Consider the following 27,767-nt stretch of genomic DNA (forward strand, 5'->3'; position numbering starts at 1 on the left):
CAATCCCACAACTGACAGCTCCAAGGGACTCCATCATTTGTTCACTGAGTCTGGCAGAGTTGCACAGCAGGGACTTGGAATGTGAGTCCAGCCCAACTGCCCACTCAGCCCACATTGCCCTTGACCCTGTAACAGAACGTTCCCAGTCGTTGACTTGTGGCTCACTTATGCCGAGGGAAAGGAAGCCCAAGATAGGCGACTCAGGTGGTAGGTGACAGTTGCCTTCCAGTGTGGTCCTCAATTCAGTACTTCCACTGTCCACTGTGGGTTATACCTCAGGCTGGCCTTCTGCGGGGACAAAGTGGTCTGGAGAGAAGAATGTGGCCTCTGGAGAAGGGTCCTGAGGAGCTTAGTAGGGCGACCCACAGGAAAAGAGTGAGCCACTGGATTCCCACGCAGCTGCTTGCACAGCTGCAGCTGATCCCAACCATTACCTGAGTATCGGGGAAGTGCTCTTCGTGCACAGGACACCCCAGGAACACCAGGCTTCAGGGAGTGTAGCAGGCGGGTGAGCCAGGAGCAGAGCTGGCCAGGCTGCCTGTGCCAAAGAAGGAGGGGTTGGGCCAGCTGGGGCCAGAGCTAGTGTGACATCACCAGGCGGCCCGCCCCTGTCTGGAGCTGAGGGGAGGCCCGGAGCCTTTCTGGGGCCTGGGGGATCCTCTTGCACTAGTGGGCGGAGAGAAGTGCCTGCAGCCAACCAGGGTCAGGCTGCGCTCACAGTTTCCTCTGGCGGCATGTAAAGCCTCCACAAAGAACCTGGAGTTCAACTGAGGCTGCTGAGTCGGCCTGGGGATGGACCCCAAGCCCAGGACCTGCAAGGAGCATGCACTGAGGAAGCTGCAGGCCACGCTGTGAGGAAGAGCAGTGAGGAGCAGCCGCAGCGACATCCTAGCCAGTTCCATCCCCAAGAGCACGGGCTGCTGCCAGCAGAGGCCAGTAAGGCAGGGCTGCCAGACAGCCTGGGACTCGGGACCCTCCTGGAGGCCATGGTCAGGCTGCCCCACTGATGGCATCGGGAAGCATGTGAGAGGCTGCTCCAGAGTCAAACAGGAGAGAAGAGGTAAGCGGCCAGCTCTCAACTGTAGCATCCAGGGGAAGGGGGCTTGAGGTGGGCCAGGGGTGAGCAATTCTGACTCCCCCTCCATCTGGGGGTGTGCAGCTGGAGCCCATGGGGGGGGTCAGACCTTGCTTTTACTTGGAGCCACACCAAGCATCTGACTAGAGAGAGAGGACTATGACTACTTGGCCAGGGTGGTGTTGAGGCACGGAGCGTGGGGTTGGGATGTTGAGGACTTCATTGGTGGACCCCACTCACCTCTTTCAGACAAAGAGCCTATGAGGTGAACTGGAATGGTTGTTGGACACTGGTTGGTAAACCGGGCACATGCATGTGTGTTCGTGTGAACTTGTGAGGCAGCCGCCTGAGAGTGGCAGGGGAGCAGAGGACTTGGCAAGTTATGTTTAAGCTCTGGCTCCTCCTGCACACCCAGGCTAGAGAAAATGCTAGGACATTAGCAGCCCTGCCTGAGGCAGTGGAAGCCCTCTTTCAGAAAGTGCCCCTGGCCAGGCAGCGCCTGCTCACAGGTTTCCAGTGGGCCAGGAGCAGAGGCGTCCTGTGCGAGACGCAACATGTCACACACAAGTTTCTGTCAGTGAGGCAAAGTGCTGTCCTGACTTTCCCTTGTGCCCAAGGACACAGCAGATGGCCCCCAGGTCTCCAACTAGCAGGCTATGCTGAGAAACTGGAGGGCATGCTTTCCTGGTGGCCTCGTGAGGGGACGCTGCAAGCGCCACATAAGGAGTCCCTTGAAAGACTCGGCATGAGATAATTTCCAAACAGAAATGTTCTGTCGATCCCTCCCCTCTCCCTGTGACATCTGTGTCACGGGTCAGCTATTGCCTCTGCTGCGGGAGTAGGAGAGTTCCCGGAGGCCAGTGTGGTCACTCAGAAAAAGATCCCTTTTCACAGGGGCTGGGAGGAAGACTGAGAACACCAGTTCTGAAGCTAGCTCAATGCTCTCCACATGGGTTCTTCTGAGTACAGGCAGAGTATAGTAGAGATTATGAGCTGGCTCCAAGTCTGAGCTCTTCTGAGAATTAGCTCAGTGGCTCTGAGCCTGTTTCCTGACCTGTGAAATGGAGCAGCGAGAGTGCCCAGCTCTGCAGTAGGTGAGCAGGCACCTGCAGCTACCCCACAGCACACATCTAACCGTTTCCATCTCTCAGTGACTTCAGGGCCACTCTGAGTCATACATCACTGTTCTTTGGGGCGGCACATGAGGCCTTAGTCCACAGCCCAGTGCCTGTGTCCAGAGCCTCTAAAACCTCTGAACACTAGTTACTGAGAGCGCAACCATCAGAACTGTTCAGAGGGGGAGAACAAGTACCCCAATTCTTTCCCTGTTCTGGATATGTTCTGCTAAGGCAGCAGTTCTCAACCCCACAGGGGGTCACACATCAAGTATCCTGCATATCAGATATTCACATCATAATTCATAAAAGTAGCAAAATTACAGTTATCAAGTAGCAACAGAATAATTTTATGTGAGACATCCAGGCCCAGGGTTTGAGGCTACGTGTAGCGTTTCTGCAGCCAAGAAGTATACTCGAAGGAAATACAGAAACAGATCAAAACCTCCAGTATTACTCTTGCAGGCATAGAGACACAATGCACCACCTTGAGTGCTCCTGGCCTGCCTACTGACATCCCTGTCAGAACTGCAGGGACAGAAACATGGACCTTCCATGGTCCCTCAAGAGGACCGCCAGCCACACCTGTCTTTCAGAGGGACAGGCAGAGAAGCCTCCAGCAAGCCTGGCCATGATGGACTAGTGCCACACAATACCAGTGAATCTGAGCCCAGGGACAGCAGCTTTCCTCCCACAATTCCAGAGGGCCAAATGGGCTCTTGAGGTCTTGGAGGCATTTGGAAAGTGGCCGTGAAGTACATGCTTTCCAGCCCAAGCTTCTAGAGTGGGTGGCACTGAAGGTTTTCTGCTATAATCTGGATGCGTGGCTTTCTGGCCTCTGTATGCTCTGGCTTTGTGAACCTGGCTAACACAAACAGATTATCACCAGGCAAGGACAGACAGTGCAGAGATAGGTGGGCAGAATGCATGATCCTGAGAATTACGTAGCACGGCTATGGGTTTACAGGCAAGGACCCCACACAAGTCTACAAAGTTAGCCACTGAGCAGGCACTTTAAGCCATTCCACCCCTACCCCTACTCTAGGAAACAGGTTCCTCTTTTCAGATGGAAGAATAAAGGCTCAGGAAGGCTAACTTGCCTAAGGCGACAGTCATGTGATCCATGGGACTTGAACCTAGGATATAGTTCTAAAGCCTTTGCCTGTTTCCATCCTACTCTATGACTCCACAAAGTATCCTAACTCCTCCTATTCTAACGCCACCGTGTCACTGGCAGTCAAGTCTGGTTTTGCTGCCCCTAATCACTCTGAGAGCAGGGTGCTTCCCTGGTCTCCATGCTGCCTTCTCTGTGGAGACCACATCTGCAGCATAGAAAGTGTGGCTGCATGTTCTCTGCTGTCCTCACAACCTGACACCATCCCTCACACTCTGCACATGGGGGCCAGTGCCTTGAGTAAATATTCATCCACGTGAGCAGATGGATGAAGGCATTCTCTCATCACTATTTGGGGAAATAATTCAAGGCTGCTACATGGAGCTCACCACCTACACTATGCCACACCTAACAGTTCCTGAGGCAGCATCAGGCATCTGGAAACAAAATGGACAGAAGGTATATTCAGCCTCTGGCCTCTCATTCAATCATAGCCTATTTCATCTGGAATGTTCTCAACTTAAGAGTACACACGGTGGAACTGCTGTGTAGAACCTGAGCCCACCAAGATGAGGCAGACAGACACCATAAACACCCAACAGATGCTATGAGTCATAAGAGGTGGCCGTGGCAACTGAAAGGGTCCCCAAGATGAGCAGCACTGTCCCGAGGGTTCAGAAGTGAGAAGTGAGGTGCAGAAACAGTACTTCTTTCACATCTCTCCATCAGTGGGCCAAAGGGGAACGTTTCACTTTGACCTGGTCACTCTAGCCCAGCCCACAGTCATCTGGCACAGCCATGTAGTAGAAACTTCCAGGAGGAACTGATGTATGGAGAAGTGGGTCTTTTCTGTAAATTTATGTGAAACACCAAAGAGGCTACTTAGTTATAGGGCATCCTGGAGTTTGTGGGGATAGATAGGCCACTCCAGAAACCTTATTTGGAGGAGTTTCTATGACAAAGCTGTACCCTGCTCCTGAAGGCTGATTCAATAACTGCTTGAGGGAGGGTTACAGCATCCTGTCCATGTGCACATCACTCTGAGACACATTCTGATCACAGGAATGCTAAGATGCTGGCTAGGGAGCCAGGCCTCTGACAATCAAGCCATTGTGTAGGTCCACTCCCTGGTAAAACCAGCCTGTCTTGGGGCCAGCAGCCCCAGAGGCTTGGCCTGTCACTTAGTCCTCAAATAGGCAGCTGAGACCACCACAGAAAAGTTCAGAAGGAACTCTTCTCCCCTCCCAGAGATTCCTGGTTTCCAGAATGCCAAAGCCCTTCCAGGGGTAGATCCTCCTCTAACCTCCTCCACAGAAGACTGCATTTCCTTTGTCCTGCTAAATCAATCTTCAGAACCCACTCCAGACAGCAGAGATCTTCAGGATGGATGAGTACATGAGCCATGAGGCAAACCTCAGGCCTTGCTCTCAACCACACAGACCATGGACCTTGAGGGATAGATACACTGTTCTTGCCAAGGTCTCACCTGGAGAACTTCCCCTCCCCCTAGACCCACCTCCTCTAGTTCCCATCCTGGCTGGATCACAGGGCCCTTTAGCTCCCCACAACTGTTGCCACAGACATTAGGAATGTCTGCTACTATGGAGCCCCTGGGCAACAGGAACCATACCTCTTTTTTTTTTCCTGCTCTAGTTTTCATGACTGGCCAGGAAAATATATGGAATGAACGTAGTCCTTAGCGTCTAGTTGTCTGGGTGCTATACTAGGAGCTGGGTATGCTGAGGGGACTCTAAGAAGCCCATACTCTGGGGCAGCCAGCCAGGGTAGTCTGAGCTCTGGGTGTTAGGTAGAGATGGCCATAATTGTTCATAACGGAGAGGTGGCCTTAAGAGGTCACCTTAGAAAGAAAGACAGACACATACCAGGTAGAATTACAGGAGAAGGTTTGCCAGGCAAAAAGCACATGAAGGTAAGGTGTATGTATGTAAGGACACTGACTTGATGCCATGTGAGTTTTATTCAGAGCTGGAAGTGTGTATGGAATGAACTATGGGGTAGTATGCTAGCCTAGCACACCAAATGACCTAAGTTTAATTCCCCAAATACCTCTGAAACTGGGGTGCTGGCACACAGGACCTGACACTGCAGCAGGAGGAGCAGGGGAAGGTCAGGAGTCTCCTTTGTCACGCCAGCCTTAGCCAGCTCCTGGTCTACTTGGGCAACATCACACTCTGTCTGAAGTCTGCTTATGAGCATGTGGGTAAGAAAGCCATCTCAGGCCCACCATCTCGCGGCTCTGGTCCTGGTCCTTGTCCTTATCCCTCAGTTCTGTGTGTTCATCTTTGAAATGGGTATAATCACAGTTCCTACTTACAGAGTGCCTATGATGCATGAGGCGGACATGGAGAGAACTTGTCCTGATGCTCAATGAATGAGACTGTCCCTGTCGGCTGAAGTGACCTTTGTGTTAGCTATTCAGCTGGGCTCAGAAGAGAAGCTCCAGACCATGCCCAGGTTTTCCAGGAAGCCACCTGGAAAAGTGCTGTGCATCCAGGCTCAGATCTGGACCCCCCCCCCCCCAGGTCTCCAGAGCACATTAGGCACTGCAGGAAGCGCAGCAGCCAACTCAGAAGCTGGACTTTCAAATGGCTTCTGCAGACACTCCCTACCTCTGCTCTGCTGGCCATGATTCCTGGCACAGAGGGTTCAGTGTGTAGACTTTGGGGGAATCTTAAAATGGTTCCCAAATAATGCAGCAAGGAAAAGTAACAGCAGTATCCTCACCCTCCTGGCATAAGCACCCAGCTCCCCAGGCCTAACCACATCCCCTCTGCCCTATGATCTCATAGTGTGACCACAGCCCACCTCCACACATTCAGCCTTTCCTGGAAGCCAGCAGCTCACCCATGGCATGTGCATGAGAGCCTGGGACATCAGACATGCCCCACCCCCACCCCATCACTTCTCTAGGCATAGCTGGAAGATGTGGTCCTAGTTTCTCTGCTTCTCTGGTTCAAGCCTCTGTCCAAGTCTCCCACAACAGGGCTGACTCCAGGATGGAGCCAGACATAGGACTGGTAGATGGAAAGGCTAAACCAGTGGGTGATGGAAGGCTGAACTGAGGGGGACTTACATAAAGGTCTGATGAATACTAACCAAGAAAGTGGAGAGCTGGCTGCAGCCTCCCTGGGGGCCTCCATGGCCTCCTAGTGAGGGATGATTCAGGATCCTGGATTGAAGACTGCTTATTCCCTCCCTGGCCTCCAGGCTGGGGTGAATCATGGAGGACAAATGCTACACAGTTCCTTCTCTAGGTTGTCCGAGGTGAGTCTACCACTGTTCATCTGTAATGCCCATTCTGGGGTCTCACCACTCACAGATCAAGAAGCTCTTTGTAACATCCAACAAGACTCACCCTTGTACTGACTTGAAAGCCATGTCTGCTCATCTGGTCAAGAGTAAGAAGCAACTACATCCTGGCCATTAGACAATCAAACAAATAGGCGTCTTTATTTCTACTGGAGAGGTAACCTTGAAGTGAGGGCACGGAGCTGTAGTGTCCAGATATTTATTCCAAGTGACCCAATACCTTAGGGCCTGGTTTTTCCTCACGGCCCAATACAGGTATGACTTGTCTCCTAGGTCAGGAGTCATAAAACATGCTGCCTGGATGCTACTAATAGTAATCCCAGAGGACAACTGGCTTCTGGCAGCCCAACCAGTACCTAGAGCTGTCTATGTATAGAACAAGACAGAGTGTGTGGGTACACCCGTGCATAACAAAGGACAGCCATTATTCTTAATACTATTGGCTCATTTTGAGACTTTCTCTGCAGCTGATCCCTCCTTATCCTGGGTCAGCTGCTGGCTTAGGTACCACTCTGCAGGCATGCCCAGTCTTCCTGCAGCTCTTGAAAGAATGGCCATTTGATGGTGTTTTACGTTTTTGCTGGGCTCTCTGCTGTCCTGATCTCGGACTTGCCGTCTCCCTTCATGCTTTGGTCCCTCAGACTCACTGAAACACAGCTGGAGGGCAGAGCCAGGCATATGTGGGCCTCTTGGCCTCGGCAGAGGTTACTTCTCAGGTCTCCAGAACGTCTGGGACGCCTCCACAGGTCTGTGCTCACAGCTGGCAGTGCAGTGCTAGCTCAGGCAGAGTGGTGTCTCTTCCAGCAGACGACAACCTGGACTGAGCAGGGAAGTACCCCTCAAGAGGCCGGCTTGCAGAACCACAAGAGTTTCTTCCTGCCTAGAAAATCAGAAGGCTTTTCTTGGGGTTCCCTGGCACACTGTCATTTCCATAGCATGGTTGTTTTGGTGCATCTGTAGCACCTGCTACCTGACTCCATTATTCAGTAGTTCCATGACTTAGGCAAACGCCTCACGGTCTTCAGGTCTCAGCAGTCTCCTCTCCTGCCCTGCTATTAGCCTTGACTTACCTCTGTGGTAACTAAATGGCTGTTCTAGGACTAGAGAAAGAGCTCAGCAGGCAGAGTGCTTGCCTAATATTTACGGAAGCCCTTGGTTTGATCTGCAGCGCTGCATAAACGGGGTATGATAACACATGCCACTGACCCCAGCACTGGAGAGGTGGAGGCAGGGTGATCCTCAGCCTCACAAGGAGTTCAGAGCTGGCCTGAGGCACATGTGACCCTATCTTAAAAAAAAAAAAAGGAAAGAATACTAGAAAAACACAAACCCACAAAGACCATGATTGTATCCTCCTAGAATGGCAGAGCTCACTAGCAAAGCACCCCAGCACCTCAGTAATCAAATGGGGAAATTGCCGTGCTGTTACCTAGGACACAGGTGTGGGGCACAGCTCCTAGCTACATGGCTGCCCTGAAGCAATGGGTCCTTCCCAAAGGGCTGCTGGGAAGACACAGTGACAAGTCATAAACAAAGTGCTCAAACCATAGAAATATCTAGCTGGAGTTATTTTTATTATCTGAACTTTTCTCATTCCTAATCTTTGAGATAAGAGTTCAGAAGTATATCCCAGGGCAGTAGCTGCTGCTTTCGGGCAGGAGACAGTTCTGTGTTGCCAAAATGATGCTTCTTCCTCAGAGCAGTCCACTGCCTGGGCTACAGTGCTGTGGTGGCAAGAGGGATATAGACACATAGTGTGTGGCCCCACCACACAGGCCAAATGGGGACATTCAGATGCAACCCACTGAAGGCTGGGTGAACCCAGGCTTAAGGAGTCTACTTCCCTATGTGCAGAGGCCATCCTGCCACGTGGTCACTGCAGCCTTGGTGGTGGGGAGAGGGAAGCCCGGCACAATGGAAACTCCTCGCCACACAATGTGGAAAAGCGATTCGGATCGGTGTTTTTATTTTAATTTCCAAGCCAAGGAAAACAGTTGGGTTTGCTTTTCTTTGTTGGTCATGGGAGAAAGCGAGGAGGGGAACTTTGACTGGAGTGGCGCTAGTCCCCAGCCTAAGGCGGCTGTGGAATGCTGGGGGGTTATTTCTCTTGGGATGCAATTAGTTGAATAAATATCAAGAAAGCAAAAGTAAACAGACTCATTATTGCCCATTCAGAACTGCCAAGCTAGCAGAAGACAGGTTAGAATCCTTAGGGAAAACAAATGCTTGCTAGGGAGGCCAAGGGCTACATGGGGAGCATGGTACTGATGTAAGCCCCTTGGAGGTTCAATTTGGGCTCTTACCTGCTGCGTGTCCCTAGGCAGGGCCCCCTACCTGCCTGGACATCTCGAGTTTCCACTGGTTACTAGCACTGCGGACTTACCTAGAGCTTGGGTGTCAGGCCCCCAGCAAGGGACTCTGTTCCTTCCATTCTTTTAGGTAAGGCACTGAACTCCAATCACCCCACCAAGCCCAGACCCTGCAGATGGAACTGCAAGCCCCGACTCCACCAGGACACTTGGTGACTGACTGGTTCTAACACTAGCCAGTGACTTCACAACTTTCTGAGCTTCCACTTCCTCACTTTTAAGTCAGGTACAACACTAATAACAGATTCTGGGCTTTGGGGTCATCAGAACATATGTGAGTGGCGGCTGTTGAGTTTGGTTTGCTTTTTAACGATAGCAAGCAATGTTCTTCCAGGAAAAGGGGTTCAGGGATCACACCCGTGTGTGCTAGCACTGGGTAGCTGCCTAGGGCTAGAACTTGGTCTAAGCAGCTTTCCTCTTAACAGGGCAATGGCATTCTACCCACAGTACAGCTATCCTTGGCGCTCCGCAGTAGTGCTTTGCTATTTTTTTATCCTGTGGGTACCACAACATTCTACCCTCACCGAAGAGGTGCTCAGTCTTCAGGATCTCAAGTCCAAAGGCAAGAGCAGTGAGGACCCACACTTGGGAAGGGACAGAACTCAATAAACAGCACGGCCTCCAGGTTTGGATATCTGGGAATGTTTAGAAAAAAAAGTGTTTTCTCTGGTGCCAAGGTGCCTCCCTGGCATTCTGGCAGTTTCTTGGCCATAGCACAGAGGTGTTTGTCACCAAGCAGGCAGGTAAGCTGCCCACAGAAGGTGCGTCAGGAGGGCCCACCCTAGCCTGGAGCCCAGCTTCTCCTCATTCTTCTGCAGCGGTGTGGGCGGTGGGGGGGAGAGGGGGGGCGGCGGCTACCAGTTCCCAAGGAGCCAAAGCATTGGAAACCAGGCAAACATTGTCAAACTAGCCTGTTTTCACTGAAGCCCCACCTCTCTCTAGAACAGTTCTCCATTAAATATCCTTTCTGCCTGGCCCTAAAAGGCCCTCTATGACTGTTGGAACCAAGCATTGGTTCTTGACTTCAGTAGAAAACAGCCCAACACAGCCCCTTGGAGAACAGGGTCTGATCTGCCCACTGGCTGGTTCACGGTGCAGTCTGCAGCCAGGGGCTCCAGCGAGAAGCTTCCGTGGGATCCTATGCCACAGCTGGCATTCAGCAGATATGAATGTGAAGGGCAAAGTGGTAACACTGGTGGCTTTGAGCTGCCAACAGCTGTTAGCCCAGGGCTGAATTCTGGTTGGACCACCTCCTAGCCTTGTGATCTTAAGACTTGGAAACTGAATCTCAGTTTCCTGCTTTGTGATATGGAATTAAGAGTACCTAGGGCTGGTGAGAGGGGCCACTGAGTAAAAGTTCTTGCCCCAAGCCTGATAACCTGAGCTTGATGCTCAGGACAGACACGGTAGAAGGAGAGAACTCCTCCTGCAAGTTGTCCTCTGACCGCCACAAGCGTGCTATGGCACTTGTGCCCCTACATGCATACACACAAATAAATATACGCCGTAAAAAAAAAAAAAAGAAAGAAAGCAGAGAAGCTACCATCAAAGGACATTGTAAGAACACAGGGAAGTAGCCCTGGGCAATCCTAGAGTCCCTCTAGGCCTATCTAACTCCTACTCAGCCCTCAAGAGTCAGTGTAAAGGTCACTTTCTCAGGGAAGTGCTCCTGACCCCTCTATTAGGTCAGGGCCCTGTCGTAACCTTTCACAACACGTGATGCTTCTCCTTACAGTTCTTGGGAGCTCTGGCAAAATGAAAGCCCTGTGAGGGCAGCCAAATCCCCAGCAACCAAGCACACTGCCTGGCACAGCGTAACATGAGATGAACGTATGGGAAAGGGATATACCGTCTAAGAAACAAGGCAGAGACACATGCCTAACTTCTGTTCCTTGCTGATTTAAACTCGCTGCAACGATGGGGATCCTGAAATCATTGGGTGTTGCAGCACTTGGAATTAGAAGAGGTCAGATTGTTCTTGTCTGGGACTCTGTAGCTTAGCTACCACACAGACCAAAGCCATGTGACAGGATGCTCCTTCTGTGGACACTGTCCACTACTGAGGCATTCCATTCTGTGTCTAGCAGCTCATTCATCTAGCCAACACTTGCTGAAAAGACTTCTCCATGCTACATTCTATGGACAGAGGTTGAGAGAGACCCTGTACCTGCACTTAGAGAACACAGATCCATCAGGGCTGAGATAGGGTGTGAGAGTGTAGAACACAGAAATGCCAAGGTCAGAGTCCCAAGGCAGAGGAGAATAGACACTCCCCTAAGCTCCCATTCCCAGTGTCAAGTTCTTGGGCTCTGGAAGTAGCAGATCCCTTTTACCTTCTACCTCAGCAGGGCCCCACCATCTTCTAATGTTTCCATGACAACTGTTCTCTCTCTGACTCCAGGAGAGTGGAACATAGCCTCCCCAAAATGTATCTGGGTAATGTCCTGCCTGGCACAGGCCAGTGGCAGGGATGGGGCTGTCACTGACTTCATTTCTCCGATCTCAGGCTTTCAGAGACCTCATTCGTAAAGACCAACCACCACACTGCAAGGACCATGAGGCCACTGTGTGTGACCTGCTGGTGGCTGGGGCTACTGGCCACCGTTGGAGCTGCTACAGGTCCAGAGGATGATGTTGAGGGCACAGAGGATGGCTCACAGAGAGAGTACATTTACCTCAACAGGTACAAGCGGGCAGGCGAGTCTCCGGACAAGTGCACCTATACTTTCATTGTGCCCCAGCAGCGGGTCACAGGTGCCATCTGTGTCAACTCCAAGGAGCCCGAGGTGCACCTGGAGAATCGTGTGCATAAGCAGGAGCTAGAGTTGCTCAACAACGAGCTGCTTAAGCAAAAGCGTCAGATCGAGACACTGCAGCAGCTGGTGGAGGTAGATGGCGGCATCGTGAGCGAGGTGAAGCTGCTGCGCAAGGAGAGCCGCAACATGAACTCTCGAGTCACGCAGCTGTACATGCAGCTCTTACATGAGATCATTCGCAAGAGGGACAACGCGCTGGAGCTCTCCCAGCTGGAGAACAGGATTCTGAACCAGACAGCTGACATGCTACAGCTGGCTAGCAAGTACAAGGACCTGGAGCACAAGTTCCAGCACCTGGTCATGCTGGCCCACAACCAATCAGAGGTCATTGCACAGCTAGAGGAGCACTGCCAGAGGGTACCTGCTGCCAGGCCCGTGCCCCAGCCTCCCCCAGCCACCCCACCTCGGGTCTACCAACCACCCACCTACAACCGCATCATCAACCAGATCTCCACCAATGAGATCCAGAGTGACCAGAACCTGAAGGTGCTGCCTCCCCCTCTGCCCACCATGCCTGCTCTCACCAGCCTCCCATCGTCTACTGATAAACCATCAGGTAAGTCCTTTGGGGAGCCCCACTCACATGGGCCTCTGAGCCAGGTGCTTCCATGCTTTTACTTGGGGGAAGAGTTTTGGCCAGCTGAGACCAGCCCAGGGCTTGCATAACCTCCTGAGGTGGCTGCTGGAGCCAGTGGGGCTGGGAGGATGGGGTGAGTGGCAGAGCAGCTGTAGAAGGGTGTCAGCTCTGGGGTCTCTGAGAAAAGAGAACTCAGGCTTAGGTATTTTGAGGGACTGCAGTTGCCCTGTCTTGGTGGCTACGGTGTCTCACATGTGGGCTCACATCCATATGCAGGGCCCAGAGCTACCTTTTTGTAAATGTCACCTGACAAGTCGCAGGCCTGTTGGGAAGTGCTATTAAGTTCAAAGTTAAAGTCTCATAGGGGTAGGTACCAGAAGGATCTCTTCCCAAAGATTGGGAGTTCCCTTCGGTCAGCTGCTGCCCAGTGGTCAACAAGACTTCCATACACTCTCAACACACATGTCATGCTAAACTGGCATTCCCAGGACACTGTCGTGGAAGAACAGGGTCCTTGGAGCACACCCTGGGAAGTGTAACCAAGAAACTACCCTGGAAGTCTCACGAGTGTCACCTGATTGAGCTCCTCAAGGACAGGCTGAATAACCTGTCACATGCTGAACATGCTTGGGCTGCATGTAAAGTCAGGCCCTTGTGTCCAAGCTGGGCCTCTGCATCAGACTCTAGTAATCTGTAGGTTAGGGGGAGCAGGTTAGAGGACTCCCCTCAAGGGAGCCAGTTCCTGGAGCTTGGCTTCTCCATCTAAGCATTGTTATTTTCCACATGTGCTAACTGAATTCATCTCTGCAGAAGGTAACCTAAGACTGTGCATGGGTGCCAACTTCTTTGTTGGTAGAGATATATTTTTACTGAAAAGACCCTGGTTTGTACCTGTTTCACACTTGAAAAAATAAACAGTAGTATTGAGTTGAATCTGTGTGGCCAGTGGGCAGAGCAAGAATGGACAAGTCAGTGGTGGCAGTGGGGAGCTAGGTTCATGGCACAGCACCTGTCACAGCTCCTTGAAAGAAAGACCTGGGCTGGGTGGGGGTGGAGAGTGGGTACACTGGACTGGACTGTCCTGGGTTGGAATCCTGTTTCCTCTATTGGTGAGCTCTGGGCAGGAGGCAAGTAACCCTGTCCCTGTATTCCTCGTGTAAGGCTCTGGGTAGGATTTATTTTAGTCTGTTTCCAACTGGCAGCTGTAGAACACGAGATACTGCAGAGGGTGTGTGGCGCTGGGCCTGAGGGAAACAGCCTCCTTTCATCATGATCTCTGCATCTTAAAACAAAGAGACAGGGGTAACCAGTTTGTCTTCAGCGCTGGTGTTCAATGTCTGATGACCATGCCATCTGCACCCACACCTGGTTTACATCAGAGGTGAAGGAGAGGGTGGGGTGTGTTCTGTGTTCTGACAGAGTACCCAGAGGGAAAACGTGTCCTCAGGCACCAAATGAAAGCTCAGATGTGCTTGCAGCCAGGGTGGTGTCACAGTCTCCAGATCGTCTTTCAACTAGGGATCTCTGGTTTCTAACTCAATCATCTCAGGACATCCCTGAGCCAAAACAAAATGGGGAGAAACACCTGGAGCTGCACCTTATTTGCTCATGAGAAATTCTTTAATTGGCTGGAGATGTAGCTCAGTTGGTAGTGTTTGCCTAGCATACATGAAGCACTGGGTTTGATCCCTGTGATGCACAAAACCAACCAGGTATAGTGGCACGTGTCTGTAATCCTAGAACGCAGGGGATGGAGGCTGGAGGACCAGAAGTTCAACAACAAATGTACACAAGTTTTTGTTTGTTCTGAACTCCTCTGAGCCTTAACTTTCTTCAAATGAGGAGATGGGGACAGAGCTACAGCCTCACAGGAATATATCATAAAAAACAATGTGCTATCATGTAATGAGGGGTTGCCAATATTGCTTGGCCCTTCCTTTGACTTGGTGAAGACTATGGTCCCTGGTCTCCAGGAACTCAGCGCAGAGGAGGTGGCAAGTGTGTGAAAGGGCTTGGAATCTACACTGTCCCCAGTCACTTTTGTTCACCAAATTCCACATAGCAGGTCTGACAAGATTTCTCTAGAAGGGCCAAAATTTTCGGAACGCTGTGGGAATTTATGAAGCCAGCATAACAAAATACCAGGAATAAAATGAGCATTGTCTGGCCTCTACACAGAATGCCAAGTGTGATTAGCTGCAGTCATCCCAGGCAGAACAAGCCACTCCGCCTCAGTCCTCAGAACCAATGCATAGAAACCAGGATGTGTACTTGATGCCCAGGAGATGGGTCTTAGGGAAGCTCCCAGCAGGTTTGGACCCACCCCTGAATTACATTTCAGCCTTTCACGACAGCTAGGCCTAAATTCTTGTTTTTCTTGCATGTTAGCTTTAGATGTTATGACCCCTTCTTGGGACTTTATTGCTTCACGGACAACACATGTGAAAACCACCTTCTCATCCTCAGTCTCTAGAGCTGGCTGGGGCTTGGACAAGCTGACAAGGACACTTTCTCCCCTGGTTCGACCTCACGTGTCCTCTGAGACAGGAAATAAGCATGAAGACCATGCTTCACAGCACAACAGCATGTCTCAGAACTGGCTTATTCCCTCCCTTCTGCAGGTCACCCCATCTCTCCCTCCCTTCTGCAGGTCACCCCCATCTCTCCCTCCCTTCTGCAGGTCACTCCATTCTCTCCCTCCCTTCTGCAGGTCACCCCCATCTCTCCCTCCCTTCTACATGTCACCCCCATCTCTCCCTCCCTTCTGCAGGTCACCCCCATCTCTCCCTCCCTTCTGCAGGTCACATGATTACTATGAAGAGAAAAGAACTGGTCCCAAGGTGATAGAGCTGGGGAGGTGGGACGTGATCTAAAGGTGAGGGGTGAGTGGCTAGTCCTGGTTTTGACTTAGCCTTTGAGGCTGCAGACACCGAAGGGAAAGCCGCCTGGTCTCCTCCCTCTAGAGTGTGTGTTGTTTCCCCTGTATTGTATTCTTCTTTTCCTGAAACGTTTTCATAAATGAATTAAGATATCCAAAATCCATTGCAGCCGACATTTCAAGAACATTCTTTGCTAGCTTCTGCCTAAACAAAAGCCACTAGGGGTTCCAGGACTGGCTTCCTCATCCCCTCCCTCTCTAGTGGTCTGGGAGAGCTGATCACAAAGAGCTCTTTGAGGTGACCCACAGCTATCCTGACACTCCTCGGGCCACTTTCCAAGAATGATAGTGGGCTGAAGGCCCTGGCTCTTTGCAGGAGATAAACTATCAACCTTGTGACTATTGGAGTTGGGCATTTGGCATCTCAGGGTCTGAAAATTCCAACAGTTTGGCATTTGGCAAGCCAGAAGTAACTGAGAAAATCCTAGAGATCAGGCATCTGTGGCCAGATTGCTACACGAACGGATCACTGTGATGAATTTACTTGGTGACTGTACAATACTCATGCAGGCCACCAAATTCATTTTTGAAAAGTGAGAGCAAGCAGCATTGAGCACTGCTGTGTCTAAACTACGATGTCTACTGAGCCTGATGAGCGAGTGCATGATGGTCACTTGTTAAGGAGAGCTGCGGGACCTGCTCATGGGACACAGGAGAGGGTCCCTCCCTGACTGCCCATCACTGCTCCCTCAGTTTCAGCCTCCCTGGGATGACCCGGATGAAGAGTGCCATGGCAATAAAGCAGAAGTCCTCACTTCAATCTCATGTTATCCTTGCTCTCTAAAAAGGATAAGTGATTCTCCCTCTTTAAATATAATTTTAGGTTAAAATTACTGTATACAAAAAAACGTAGAAAGAAAACCAAGTATTAGTTTAAATGACAAAGGCAGTAATTAAATGTTTTTATTTAAGTTGAAGTTAAGTGGCCTGTGTGATTTTCTTAGGGGTCATTTCTAAAGACCAGCAGGGGCAGCATGTGGCTCCTCAGACACATGGCCTCCCCAGCATATGGTCTGCTCCAGACTTCCCCACAGAAATAATTTCCTTTTTAGGAATTGGTCTGGGTGTAGATGACCATCTGCCATGGAAGGTCTGCTTCCAGAAAGTTCTCAAGCTGAGGTGACAAAGAAATATAGCTTACATTCATTCCTGTGGAGATGGAACGGGTGAAGGCAGGTAGAATGTGGAGGACTTGTATCTATCTGCTCAACACTGACTCACTACCCCGAGAAGGCATCTGCCCCCACAGCAGCCCACCACCATTCACTAGGAACAGACCTCCAACAACCCTAACTGTGTGGCAACAACAGCACATCACAGGAGGAACCTGGAGCCAGAGACGGGCCTGCACACCAGCTCTGGGCCCCTGCGCCTGAGCTACCTCATAATCCAACAGCTCTGCAGAAAGGATAAAATGGCATAGGAGACACCTGGTTGGCTGGCAGATTCTTTGAGACATGGTAGTAGCCACTCTACTATACTCCAAAACAGATAAATACAAAGGCATTTAGGAAGCCTAGACGGGATGGAGCAGTCCTGCTGGAGCTGGGAGAGACTTTCTAGAGCAGCTGACAAGGGGTTGAGGCTCTGCAGATCTGCTACCAGTCATAGTCAGCAACTGTCAAGAAACCATGAAGACCAGGCTCAGTGCTAGGCAAATGTCTTGTTTCAGACAGAGAAAAAGGTCAAAGTACCACAAATTACATGCCAAGTGGCTTGCGGTCCAGTCGCAGGGTCAAATGGCAGAACAGAGGATAAACAGGGCTTTGTGAGCATGTGGGAGATAAAAGGTGAGCAGGAAAAGCCAACATAGGCCCCTTAACAAGAGCCAGTGCAGCCACCCCTACCTCAGAAAGGGTCCATAGGTTGGCTGACCATAGGACCACAGGCCACTTGTTCAGCATCTGTACATTCAGAGTCCTAGGTCTGATAAATTCTTCCATGATGTGCCTGCCATCAACTGTGAACCCTTCATGTCCAATGACTACCTCACTCAGGCAGCCTGGGGGTCACCAGCAGCAGCACTGGGGAAGGCAGGCTCTAACCCAACCTTTGGAGCCCGGAAGACTGCTCGCCTATGCACTGTGAGACTTCCGGGACCCTGTGAACCTAACCACTTTCTCTCTTCTCTTCTCTTCTCTTCTCTTCTCTTCTCTTCTCTTCTCTTCTCTTCTCTTCTCTTCTCTTCTCTTCTCTTCTCCTCTCCCCTCCCCTCCCCTCCCCTCCCCTCCCCTCCCCTCCCCCCCTCCTATAGTGCTGGTAAAGAATGCTAAGCAAGACCTCTGAAACTGATCTCCACCTCCAATTCCACCTCTTTCCTAAGCTGTTGAAAACTCCCTTCTCTCCTACCCAGCAGCCCTGCTAGAAACCTGAGTGGGTACATGCCTCTCAGTCTAAAACTAACACTGGACACTTCAGTGGAGAAGTATTTTTTACTTGGAGGTCAAACAGGCAGGATGGGGCCCCTGGAAGCCCTTTGTGGGCCCTAAGGGTTCTTGGGAGACCTGGAACTGCATCAAATGCATTGAAGTGCAGTCACCTCACACATCCAATATAATTTTTACTGTAACAATTTTGAAAGGGTCTGAATAATTCTACTTTTGAAATTATTTGGCCAGGAATAACTCAATTAATTTATGGTTGGCTCTGATTTCTCAGCAAACATCAGACATGCTCAAGAATTCTTGGGAAGTGAGAAAAATCTAACTTACAAATTGTTTCCCAAAGGAATAACATCTTTTCATAGAGGCTAAAGTTAACCATCAATGAATTTTACAAAATGGGTGTACACTTTGTAGAAATTTAATCATAGGATAATAAATTTTTATTTTGTACTTTTCTTTCTCACATCTGAGAGCCAATAAGATTTTTTTAGGTTTCAAACATTTTCATAAACTCCTCAAAGCTCCTGCCCTCGGCCTCAATGCTGAGGACATTCCTGCCCCCACCATAAGGAAGAAATGGTATGCACACTGCCAACACCTTTGGCAACTGCAAACTATTCCTGCCTTTAGGCCACTGTTCATACTCTGCTTCACTGAAAGGTAGCCATTGACATGGACAATGACTTCACCAGAATTCTTTAAAAATAAGATGTAAGCATTATCAAACAAAATTGTTCCTCGTGCCTTTTTACAGGGTCTGTCATCTGGCCTGTTCAGGATACCCAGGGTCTGCCACTGGCCAATGTGGGACTCACACCTACATGGTACACTTGCCTTGGCATTAAATGGGTAAATTTGAGTAGGGCATTCCAGATCCAATCTGAATATCTAGTCATCTCTGTTAGCAAAGAGACTCCATAGAGCTAGACCATTGAGAACCAAAAACCACAGAGGGTTCTCACACAAGGAAGGTGTCCTAGCAATATTCTAGAGGGACATCAGGACCAAATCACTCTCAGGAACACCCCAGGGTCATCTACTAAGCCTGAGCCACAATGTCCTGGCGCTCAGTAACTGGGCTTAGGAGAAGAGTCCCCCAACTGCTGAGCAGCTCTGATTCCCACCTCATCTTTTGGGTGCTTTGGCACAGGCACTGGAACTTGCCTCATCAGAACCACTGCTCCCGCTGCAGGGTCTGGGTACATCCACCTGAGGCTGGTCATTCTCAAGTTACAACAAGATGATGGTACACTTGGTCTAGTCTGGTGGCCAGCCTCAACTTGCCTTTACCATGAAGAAAACCAACGGAACACTCCCTGGTTTCCATGGTGACTGTGTGCCCTCTTACCTATAGGGTCTCTGTCAGGAATGTTAGAGAGGAGAGCAGGGCTTGGACCACTCCAACCAACAACCAGATGATGTGCTGAGAAATCAGAGCCAACCATAAATTAATTGAGTTATCCCTGGCCAAAAAAATTGCAAAATTCCCAGAGTTTCAAGACCTAAGACCTGCACATCTTGTGTCCCATGTGCCAGCATCCCTCCCTTATCCTTGGTCTCAGTCCAGTGCCTTTCCTGCACCCCTGCCACTCTCCAGGGAACCACACAGAGCTCTCACCATGGCAGTCATGCTGCTCTTCATGTGGAACATTCTGACTATGATGTAAATATGCTCTTTATAGAGGTGAGCCTAGGTGTCGCCGAGTTAGTGTTGGCCTTGTCTGCGGGCAGAGCTGCCTCTCAGAGGGGGAGCCAAGGCAAACACCACCAGGGCACTTGCTCTGTGCCAGAAGATGCTTCGCCCACTGCACTTTGAACATTCAGCTGTACTCAACAAAAAAAGATCCTCATTTTCTACTGTACACTGACTTAAAATGTGCCTGGTTGAAAATATCTATTAATAGGTGTGTGTGTGTGTGTGTGTGTGTGTGTGTGTGTGTGTGTGTGTATTAAAATATACTTGGTTTTGGAAACTCAAGAGCAAACAGCATGTGTGTCTCAAGTAAGGGGTTGGACCACTCTAACATATCAAGCTTGTATCTAAGGAGAGGGAGACTTCACCTAGCCCCTGGACTGAGATCCACAGGAGGACTAGTGTTCTTTCTCTGGGTTACAGCTGAGGCTCACTGAGAAACCTGCCTAAAGTCACAGTGTAAGAAAAGCCTCTAAGATCTGACCCTAGTGCTCCCAATACCACATCAGTAGTCTTTCCCCAGCCCCAGATCCTTTATCCAAATTTGGATGCTCTGCTTGGCTCTCTGTGTCATTATCCAAGCACAATGATGACAGATTTGTCACCGACTTATTTAGATGTTACAGTATTGACTTCTCTGTGCGGCACAGAGAGCCACGGCACCATCCCTGTTGCATAAGGAATTCTCATCACAGCAGGGTGCTGGTGCCACGCTTTCAATGCAATCTATATAACTTGTTGTTTATGCTGACAGCTTTGCCTCTTACTTATGTTATAAGGGGATGTATTGAGTATGGGAGATCTGGTAGAGGGTTTCTGAGAGCCTCAGCTGTTTAAAGGAGCTGGTGGCCTGAGTGCTATGCAGGCTGACAAGGCCATCTACATCAATTCAAACTACTCTCCAATCCTAGACGACCTTGCACAATGACCAGATTTGTCACATATACACAAAGAAAACTTTCAACATCATAGGACACCAAAATAATTGCATGGACACAGTAAGTAAATGTAGGAAAAGATAGAACCCAAATTATCAAAAGACAAAACCAGAAGGGCTTAATAACCTGACAGATACAGTCTTCAGGATGCCAAGCCCAAAGCCAGGTCTCCATTTTCCAAGTCACTCTGGTTGGAGAGAAAGAAAGCTGCATCCTGCCCAGACCATCTGAGGTCTCAGGCCACCCTGACTGCATGGGCCATGTTGCCTTAGGGTGTTTCCCAAGGTCTCTGGGCTCTGATTTCCTCACCTATAAAAGGGGAGACTACAAACACCTATCAGGATCATGGGAAGGATCAGCAGTGGAAATAATCAAGCAACTGCAATAGACTGGGGCTAACAGCAAAAGGTACGCATAGGTTCCAAACAAGCCTTTCTTAGAGTGAGGTGTTCTTACCTGGGCCTTAAGGGTCAACTTAACCTTCTGAAACGTTTTCAAAAGTTGTAGAAGCCTGAATTTTTCTTCCAATAAATTTATTGTGTGTGTATGAATGTGTATGTGTATATTATATTTATTTGTATGTATGTATATATATATATATATATGTGCCTGTGTGTAAGAGATATTTGTATGTGTGGGTGTGCATGTGTGAGTACCATGGCATGCATGTGGTAGTCAGAAGACATCCCTGGGTGCTGGTCCTTACCTAACACTCTGCCTAAGACAGGGTCTCTATTGTCTGTCACTGTGTATGCCAGGCTAGCTGGCCTACAAGATTGAGGGGCGCTATGACACTGCTTTGCACAGGTTCTGGGGACTGAACTCAGGTCCACACTGCACAACAAGCTCTTTTCCTTTTGAGCCACCTCCCAGGCCTTTCTAAAAACTCTTACTACTTAAGAGATTTACTACTAAAGACCTCAAATCCTTCTAAAATATTTGTCAAAACAAAACAAAACAAAACCAGTGTCCATTTTTAAGAATGCCAGAGGCAAAACTGAACTGTAGAAGGCAGCACAGATTGGTAACTATGAGGCAAACCTTCCAGTGGTTTCCAAAGCCTACTTGCACGGTACCCCCTTCAAGAACAGCCTTTGTATCTGGCCATGCCCCAAGAGCTGGGTGCAGGAAGAGCCCTAGCTGCTGGCTTTGGTGAGTGTAAGTTCTGTTGTCTCCCTTGCCTTCCATCTCCTACCACGGCACTCTCACTAAGTGGCCCGTCCCACTGACCTGGTGGAAAGCTGGGAGGCCTCCCACGCCACTGGCTCTTTGCTCCAGCTGTCAAGGACAGACTCTCATTCTCTGTCTCAGTCCCTGGGGCTTGGGCCAAACATAATGAAAACCTTTTTCTCCTCCCTGAATGTTCTTCCTGAAGGTCTGGCCTCCCCTTCCCCAGGATAGAAACTGGGGCCTAGCAAAAGCAGGAAGTTGCATCAGGGAATAAAGGAAGGGAGAAGAGGGAGGAGGGAGGGAGGAAGAAAAGGAAGGAGGGAGGAAGGAATAAAGGAGCTGCTTGTGTGTCATGCCTTCTTCCCAGGGCTGGGTACTTGAGGACCTTCCTGTACTGTGTGCAGGGAAAAGGTAAGGGTGTAGGAAGTCCCCTAGAGAATAAAGAAGTCCACAGACCTAGCCTCCAAACTGAACTAGCACAGGAAACTGACAAAGAGGCAGATGGTTCCTGTTTCTTATCAAGTGCTCAGTAGCATGTTCCACACTGCTCTAAGGCCCAGGAAGGGACCCAAATCCAAGTTTTAGTCATCAGAATGGACTAGCTGAAGCCAGGAGCCAGCTCCCTCCCCACTCACAGAGGGAGAAAGGCAGGACCACCGAAACTATAGCTCAGAGTGCTGGTGAAAATGGCCAGCAGAGAGGGTCTACCCTGCTCTGAGTTTCTCAGGGCCTACAGTAGCCCCAAAGGGGTATGAGACTCAATTAATAGCTGAGACCGGAACTGATTCCCTAGGCTAGCCTGGAACTCACTTTGTGTCACAGGCTCATCTTGAACTTGTGATCCTCTTCTCCCAACTTCCAAGTGCTAGGATGGCATGTGTGTACCACTGCAGCCAGTGACTGAACAGTGGTGGAACCAACATACGAAATAATAAGCAAACAGCAAAATGTAATGGTTATCTTACACTATGTGGTCTAGTAGGTAGGTCTTGAAAACCTTCAGAAATTTCATCACTAAGGAAGACCCCAGCTTGACTGGATCTTGATAACTCAAGCCTACATCTTCTTGTAGTGTAATGTTGAAACACAGGGCATCACTGGAGGAGGGAAAGAGCCACGGTCAGGAACTGAAGACCCACAGCAGCTATCTAGGCTCTGATATCCCTTTTGGAGAGCATGGACTGGACTGGCAAAGCAGAGCGTCAAGCCTATAGAGCACTGACGGCCATAGCCATGCACAGTAGACACACGTCTCACGACACCAACAAAAACGACTTCTTTAAAAATCACTCTGAGAATATCCAGAGCTGGAGAGATGGCTCAGTGGTTAAGAGCACTGGCTGCTCTTCTAGGGGACCTGGATTCAATTTCCAGTACCCACATGGCAGCTCACAACTGTCTGTAACTCCAGTTCCAGGGGATCTGACACCTTCATACAGACATATATGCAGGTGAAACACCAATGCACATAAAATAAAAATAAATAAATTATTTAAAAAAGAATATCCACCCACATGACCTCTGTAACCCTAACAGCTCTAAGAAAAATATGACTCTCATCTACAAACAAGAGACACCAAGGGCTGGGAGATGTGAAGAACCTTCTTACAGGTCACACGCGAGAGAGAGAGAGAGAGAGAGAGAGAGAGAGAGAGAGAGAGAGAGAGAGAGAGAGAGAGAGAGAGACAGAGAGAGAGAGAGAGACAGAGAGAGAGAGAGAGAGACAGAGAGAGAGAGAGAGACAGAGAGAGAGAGACAGAGAGAGAGAGAGACAGAGAGAGAGAGAGAGACAGAGCGCGCACAAGAGCAGAAGTGGGGCTTAGAGTCCAGGCCTTCTGACTCTCAGTCCGGGCTCCTGCTCTCTGACTTACAAAGCAAAGATCTGCCCCTTTAAATTGTGCTCCTTAGCTCTCTGTTAGCAGTTCTGTCTGTTTGGCATCCAGCTAGGGTGTTGTCTGGGGGCAGACAGCTATGTAACATACATATATTGTATCTACAGGCCCATGGAGAGATTGCCTGCAGGCCCTGGAGGATGGCCACGACACGAGCTCCATCTACCTGGTGAAGCCTGAGAACACCAACCGCCTCATGCAGGTGTGGTGCGACCAGAGACACGACCCTGGGGGTTGGACCGTCATCCAGAGACGCCTGGATGGCTCAGTTAACTTCTTCAGGAACTGGGAGACCTATAAGGTGAGAGCAGTGGGCCTGTACACAGTGTCTACAAGGTGACTGGTCCACTCCACTCCATAAGGACAAAGACAGGACCATTTGTGCAAAGCCATCAGAGTGGTAAGGTCAGGCTCCTCCTTATCTGCTTTTTATGAGAGAAAGGAGTAGCCACAGCATCTTTGTCCCAGCCAAGGCCTCCACAAGGTGAACCTGCTGTTAGGGGCCAGAAGGGGCAAGTCCCAGGGCTCTAGGTCCTGGGAAGCTCCCCTAAAAGGCATGTATAGGAAACTGTGACAACTGGGCCCTAATTGCAAGGTCCATTCTCCTTGTAAGGCAAGTGCGAGGGAGTTGCTATACCTCTCATCCAGCTCTGAACCAAGAGGGGACACTAAAGATGGCATGAACAACTCAGGTCAATGGACACCTGTTCTGTGCCAGGAACTGCACAGCAGGTTCTTTTGTATTCCCTTAAGGAAGGCATTGCTACGAAGTCACCTTACAGGTGAAAAGGGAGAGTGCCCTGCCAGGGCTGACAGCCACAGTGTGGTAAAGCAGTAACTTCAGCCTCAAGGCCAAAGATGCAACTTCCATCAGCCCCGATGTCTCTGCATGTAGTCCTGCTGGTTCCTTCAGGCTCTTCCATCCTGGCTCTCCCTGGGTAGGAGTGATTCCTTCCTCCAAAGCCTAGCCTCAGGGTCCTCTTTGTACTCCTCCACTCTCTCATGGGGATGGTACAACAGAGCAAATGTTTACCCATCCTAAGGAGGTTTGTGAGAGTGCTCAGCTTTGAGGATCACTTAAAAGACTTTGGGGGCCACTGTTCAGCTGATGCCTCAAACCACATATCAAATGAATAACAAAACCACTGGGTTTTAAACCTAGAAGGACCCAGGTATATGTCACATGCCAGTCACAGCTCTCACCTGTCTATGCTGGGGCTTACACAACCTGTACACACAGCCCATCTCCAGAGAAGGCAACCTGAGGCTTAGGAGAAGCCCATCTCCTAGAGGCATATCTAAACAATGCTGGCTGCATGCCTTCCAGGTGCCAGGCTCTCAAATAACCACATCACCCTGCCTTTGAGAAGTTACAGCATTCTCAGGTAAGGACAAGAAACAGTTCACATGATGGACGGGGAAAGGTGTGCTCTTCAGATGTGTGAATGGTACATGATTGATGGTTACCCACTCACAGAGCCTGATGTACAGGTAGCAGGGACTGAGCCTAGGCCTGCCTTGTGTTCTGACTATTCCTGGGAAACAAACTCCTCACTCTTGCTCTCCTGGGTCTTCCCCAGCAAGGGTTTGGGAACATCGATGGCGAATATTGGCTGGGCCTGGAGAACATCTACTGGCTGACAAATCAAGGCAACTACAAACTACTTGTAACCATGGAGGACTGGTCTGGCCGCAAGGTCTTTGCAGAATATGCTAGCTTCCGCCTGGAACCAGAGAGCGAGTACTATAAGCTGCGGCTGGGGCGCTATCACGGGAACGCAGGAGACTCCTTTACCTGGCACAATGGCAAACAGTTCACCACTCTGGACAGGGACCATGATGTCTACACAGGTAAGAAAAGTAGAGCCAAACCTAGGTGTTGAATGGGGATGAGAAATCCAACAACTTTCGAGCCTCTGCCTCCAGATCCTGGAGCAAAAAGATGCCATGTGACAGATAGTTGTACCAAGCTACCTGACACTGCTTCTCAAAGTCCCATTCTACCACTGCTTTCAGGAAAGCGGCACTTATAAACAGGGAAGGCAGAAGAGCCCAGATCTTATGTTGAGGGCTGCCCTGGGCCAAGGCTTTCATGGAAATATCCCTCTTTTACGAAATAACACAGAAGTGATTTGGATGGAATTCAGGCTGGGGAGGACAAGAGAGGCATTCTGTCTTAAACACTTCCCTCATCGTTCTGAAAGACTCTTAGCCAGCTCTTTCAACTCTTAAAAAATTGTTAGAGAGAGCTGTTTTCCCTCTCCCCAGCCCACAGCAGGCCACTTCCACTTTCTCCAGGGCCACCTCTGTGTAGAGCCTAGGCTATGGGCTACACATGGTCCTTATTTATTCTTATGTAGCAGTACTGTTTGGTGGCATTATTCTGTCCTTTTATAGATAAGAACATGGTGGTCAGAGAGGGTGAAGCCACCTCTGCAATCCTACCATTTGCTTGTCCTAAAGCTAAGTTGCAAAGTCAGACCAGCCTATGACCCCTACTCAGGGTACTGTAGAAGACCCTGGGTATACCACAGATGGGGCAAAACCACCTCCTCCTAAACACTCCTCATGCCTTCTCTTCTACAGGAAACTGTGCCCACTATCAGAAGGGAGGATGGTGGTATAATGCCTGTGCTCACTCCAACCTCAATGGGGTCTGGTACCGCGGGGGCCATTACCGGAGCCGATACCAGGATGGGGTTTACTGGGCCGAATTCCGAGGAGGATCTTACTCACTCAAGAAAGTGGTGATGATGATTCGGCCTAACCCCAATACCTTCCACTAAGCTTGCCCCCTTCCTGGCCACTCATGGCCATTGCCAGAAGCCATCAAAGCCGTCCCAGCTGTGCAGACCTCAAGCACAGCTCCTCACCAACTTCTCTCAGGCTGGGAGGACAGGATGCTGGACCTTACTTTCCAAATCACTCTGTCAGGTTATGGGCATCAACAGTGTTCTCTGTCCTTCCTGCTTTCTTTCACACCAGGTAGCCTCATATCCCCAGGACAGAGTTAAGTCCCTCCAATAGAAACACAACTGCCAATACCCTCACACATGACAGACATGCATATGAGCCACCACGTGTGCCCGTAAGACACATATCACACGTGGGATGACTAGATACCGCATACACTCAACTTCCCCATCCTCAGTGCTCAGGTGCTGACAACAGCACCACAGCTTTGGAGAACGCTTCTTCTCTTGCCTTGTTCTTGAGTCGAAGGGCAGAACAGGCCATGTAGCTGATTTCAAAACACAGCCTTTGGCATTGCCTGGATTCTTTCTGGAATGTCTGCAAGTTCATCTCTCATGTAGGGTTCCTGGCCTTCTTGCTTGGGAACCTCTCTGGGCACCTGATCAACCACTCCCCTTCCACTGTTTATTTTCCCCTTCTTGGGACGGCCCAGCATCCCTCCATCCCAGCATCCCCTTGGCCTGCACTTTCTGTGCCTTAGTCTCTGGCTGCTCACTGGAGGTCAAGGGTCCTCTTCTCCCTTCTCTGGCCTTTCCCCTTCTGCTACACAGACCTTTATTTTTGGCCTAGTTCATTGGCCGTTGGGGAGGAAATAGTCTGGGCTCGGGTTCCAGATGGAAAAGGGAAGGCAAGGCCAAGAGCCACGGCGGCAGTCACATAGACCTGTACTCAGTTGTATACCTTCCATTCATACTTTAGCCTCCACATTATTGTAACTTCACACAAACAGTACCCTGCCTTGCCAGAGACACTCGACTGGAGAGAAGTCACTGCCAGTGTGTTGGGACTCCCAGACAGCTGCAGATTTGAGGGCCTATGCTCACGGGGAATGATCTATACCCTGTCCCCAAACTGCACCTCCCAGAAGATGAGGCCATACAAAGAAAACTAACTACTTCCCATGAGCTGCCATGGCCTAAGGGGCTGTTGGTACACTGCAGCATGGTGGCTTCCTGAGTCCTGCTGGGCTTAGAGGTATCACATGACTGCCATGCCAGAAACAATAGATAAATCAAGAAGGTGAGACACTCGCGGTAGGTATATGTGCCAGGTGTGTGAGCTGTGGGCCATTTGGTACTGTCCACAATTGGGTGCATGCCCATTACCTCAGCGTTTCTCCCGGTGTGCCATGTAGCATGTCCTGTTTGTGTATAAAAGGGAGGGTTTTTTTTTGAGTTTTTAAAAAATATATTCCCAGACTATCCTTGTAACGACACAAATCTGCAATAAAAGCCTAAGTGCTATGTGGATGCACCCACACTGTGTGTTGCTGTTCTAGAATGGCCTTCCTGGGGCTTCTGTCAGTAAAGTAGAAGCTGTAGCATCTAGCACACACAAGGCCATCAAAACCACACCCTCTACCTGCCCCATCAGGAGTCCCAT

The 27,767-nt window shown here is 50.0% G+C and overlaps 2 protein-coding genes across 16 annotated transcripts in view; one reads left to right on the plus strand and one right to left on the minus strand.

The window, feature by feature from the left end:
- Ralgps1 (Ral GEF with PH domain and SH3 binding motif 1) overlaps nucleotides 1-27,767 on the minus strand; it is a 231,799-nt gene that overhangs the window by 80,843 nt on the left and 123,189 nt on the right. The gene's annotated exons all lie outside the window — the stretch shown is intronic.
- On the plus strand, nucleotides 611-27,644 carry Angptl2 (angiopoietin like 2). Its single transcript, XM_075985916.1, has 5 exons — nucleotides 611-1,060; nucleotides 11,510-12,375; nucleotides 23,519-23,712; nucleotides 24,992-25,262; nucleotides 25,998-27,644. Exons 2-5 carry the CDS (start codon nucleotides 11,559-11,561, stop codon nucleotides 26,195-26,197), a joined length of 1,482 nt encoding a protein of 493 aa, XP_075842031.1. The 5' UTR covers nucleotides 611-1,060; nucleotides 11,510-11,558; the 3' UTR covers nucleotides 26,198-27,644.

The sequence above is a fragment of the Microtus pennsylvanicus genome, chromosome 9 (assembly GCF_037038515.1).
Source record: "Microtus pennsylvanicus isolate mMicPen1 chromosome 9, mMicPen1.hap1, whole genome shotgun sequence".
NCBI classification, from domain to species: Eukaryota; Metazoa; Chordata; class Mammalia; order Rodentia; family Cricetidae; genus Microtus; species Microtus pennsylvanicus.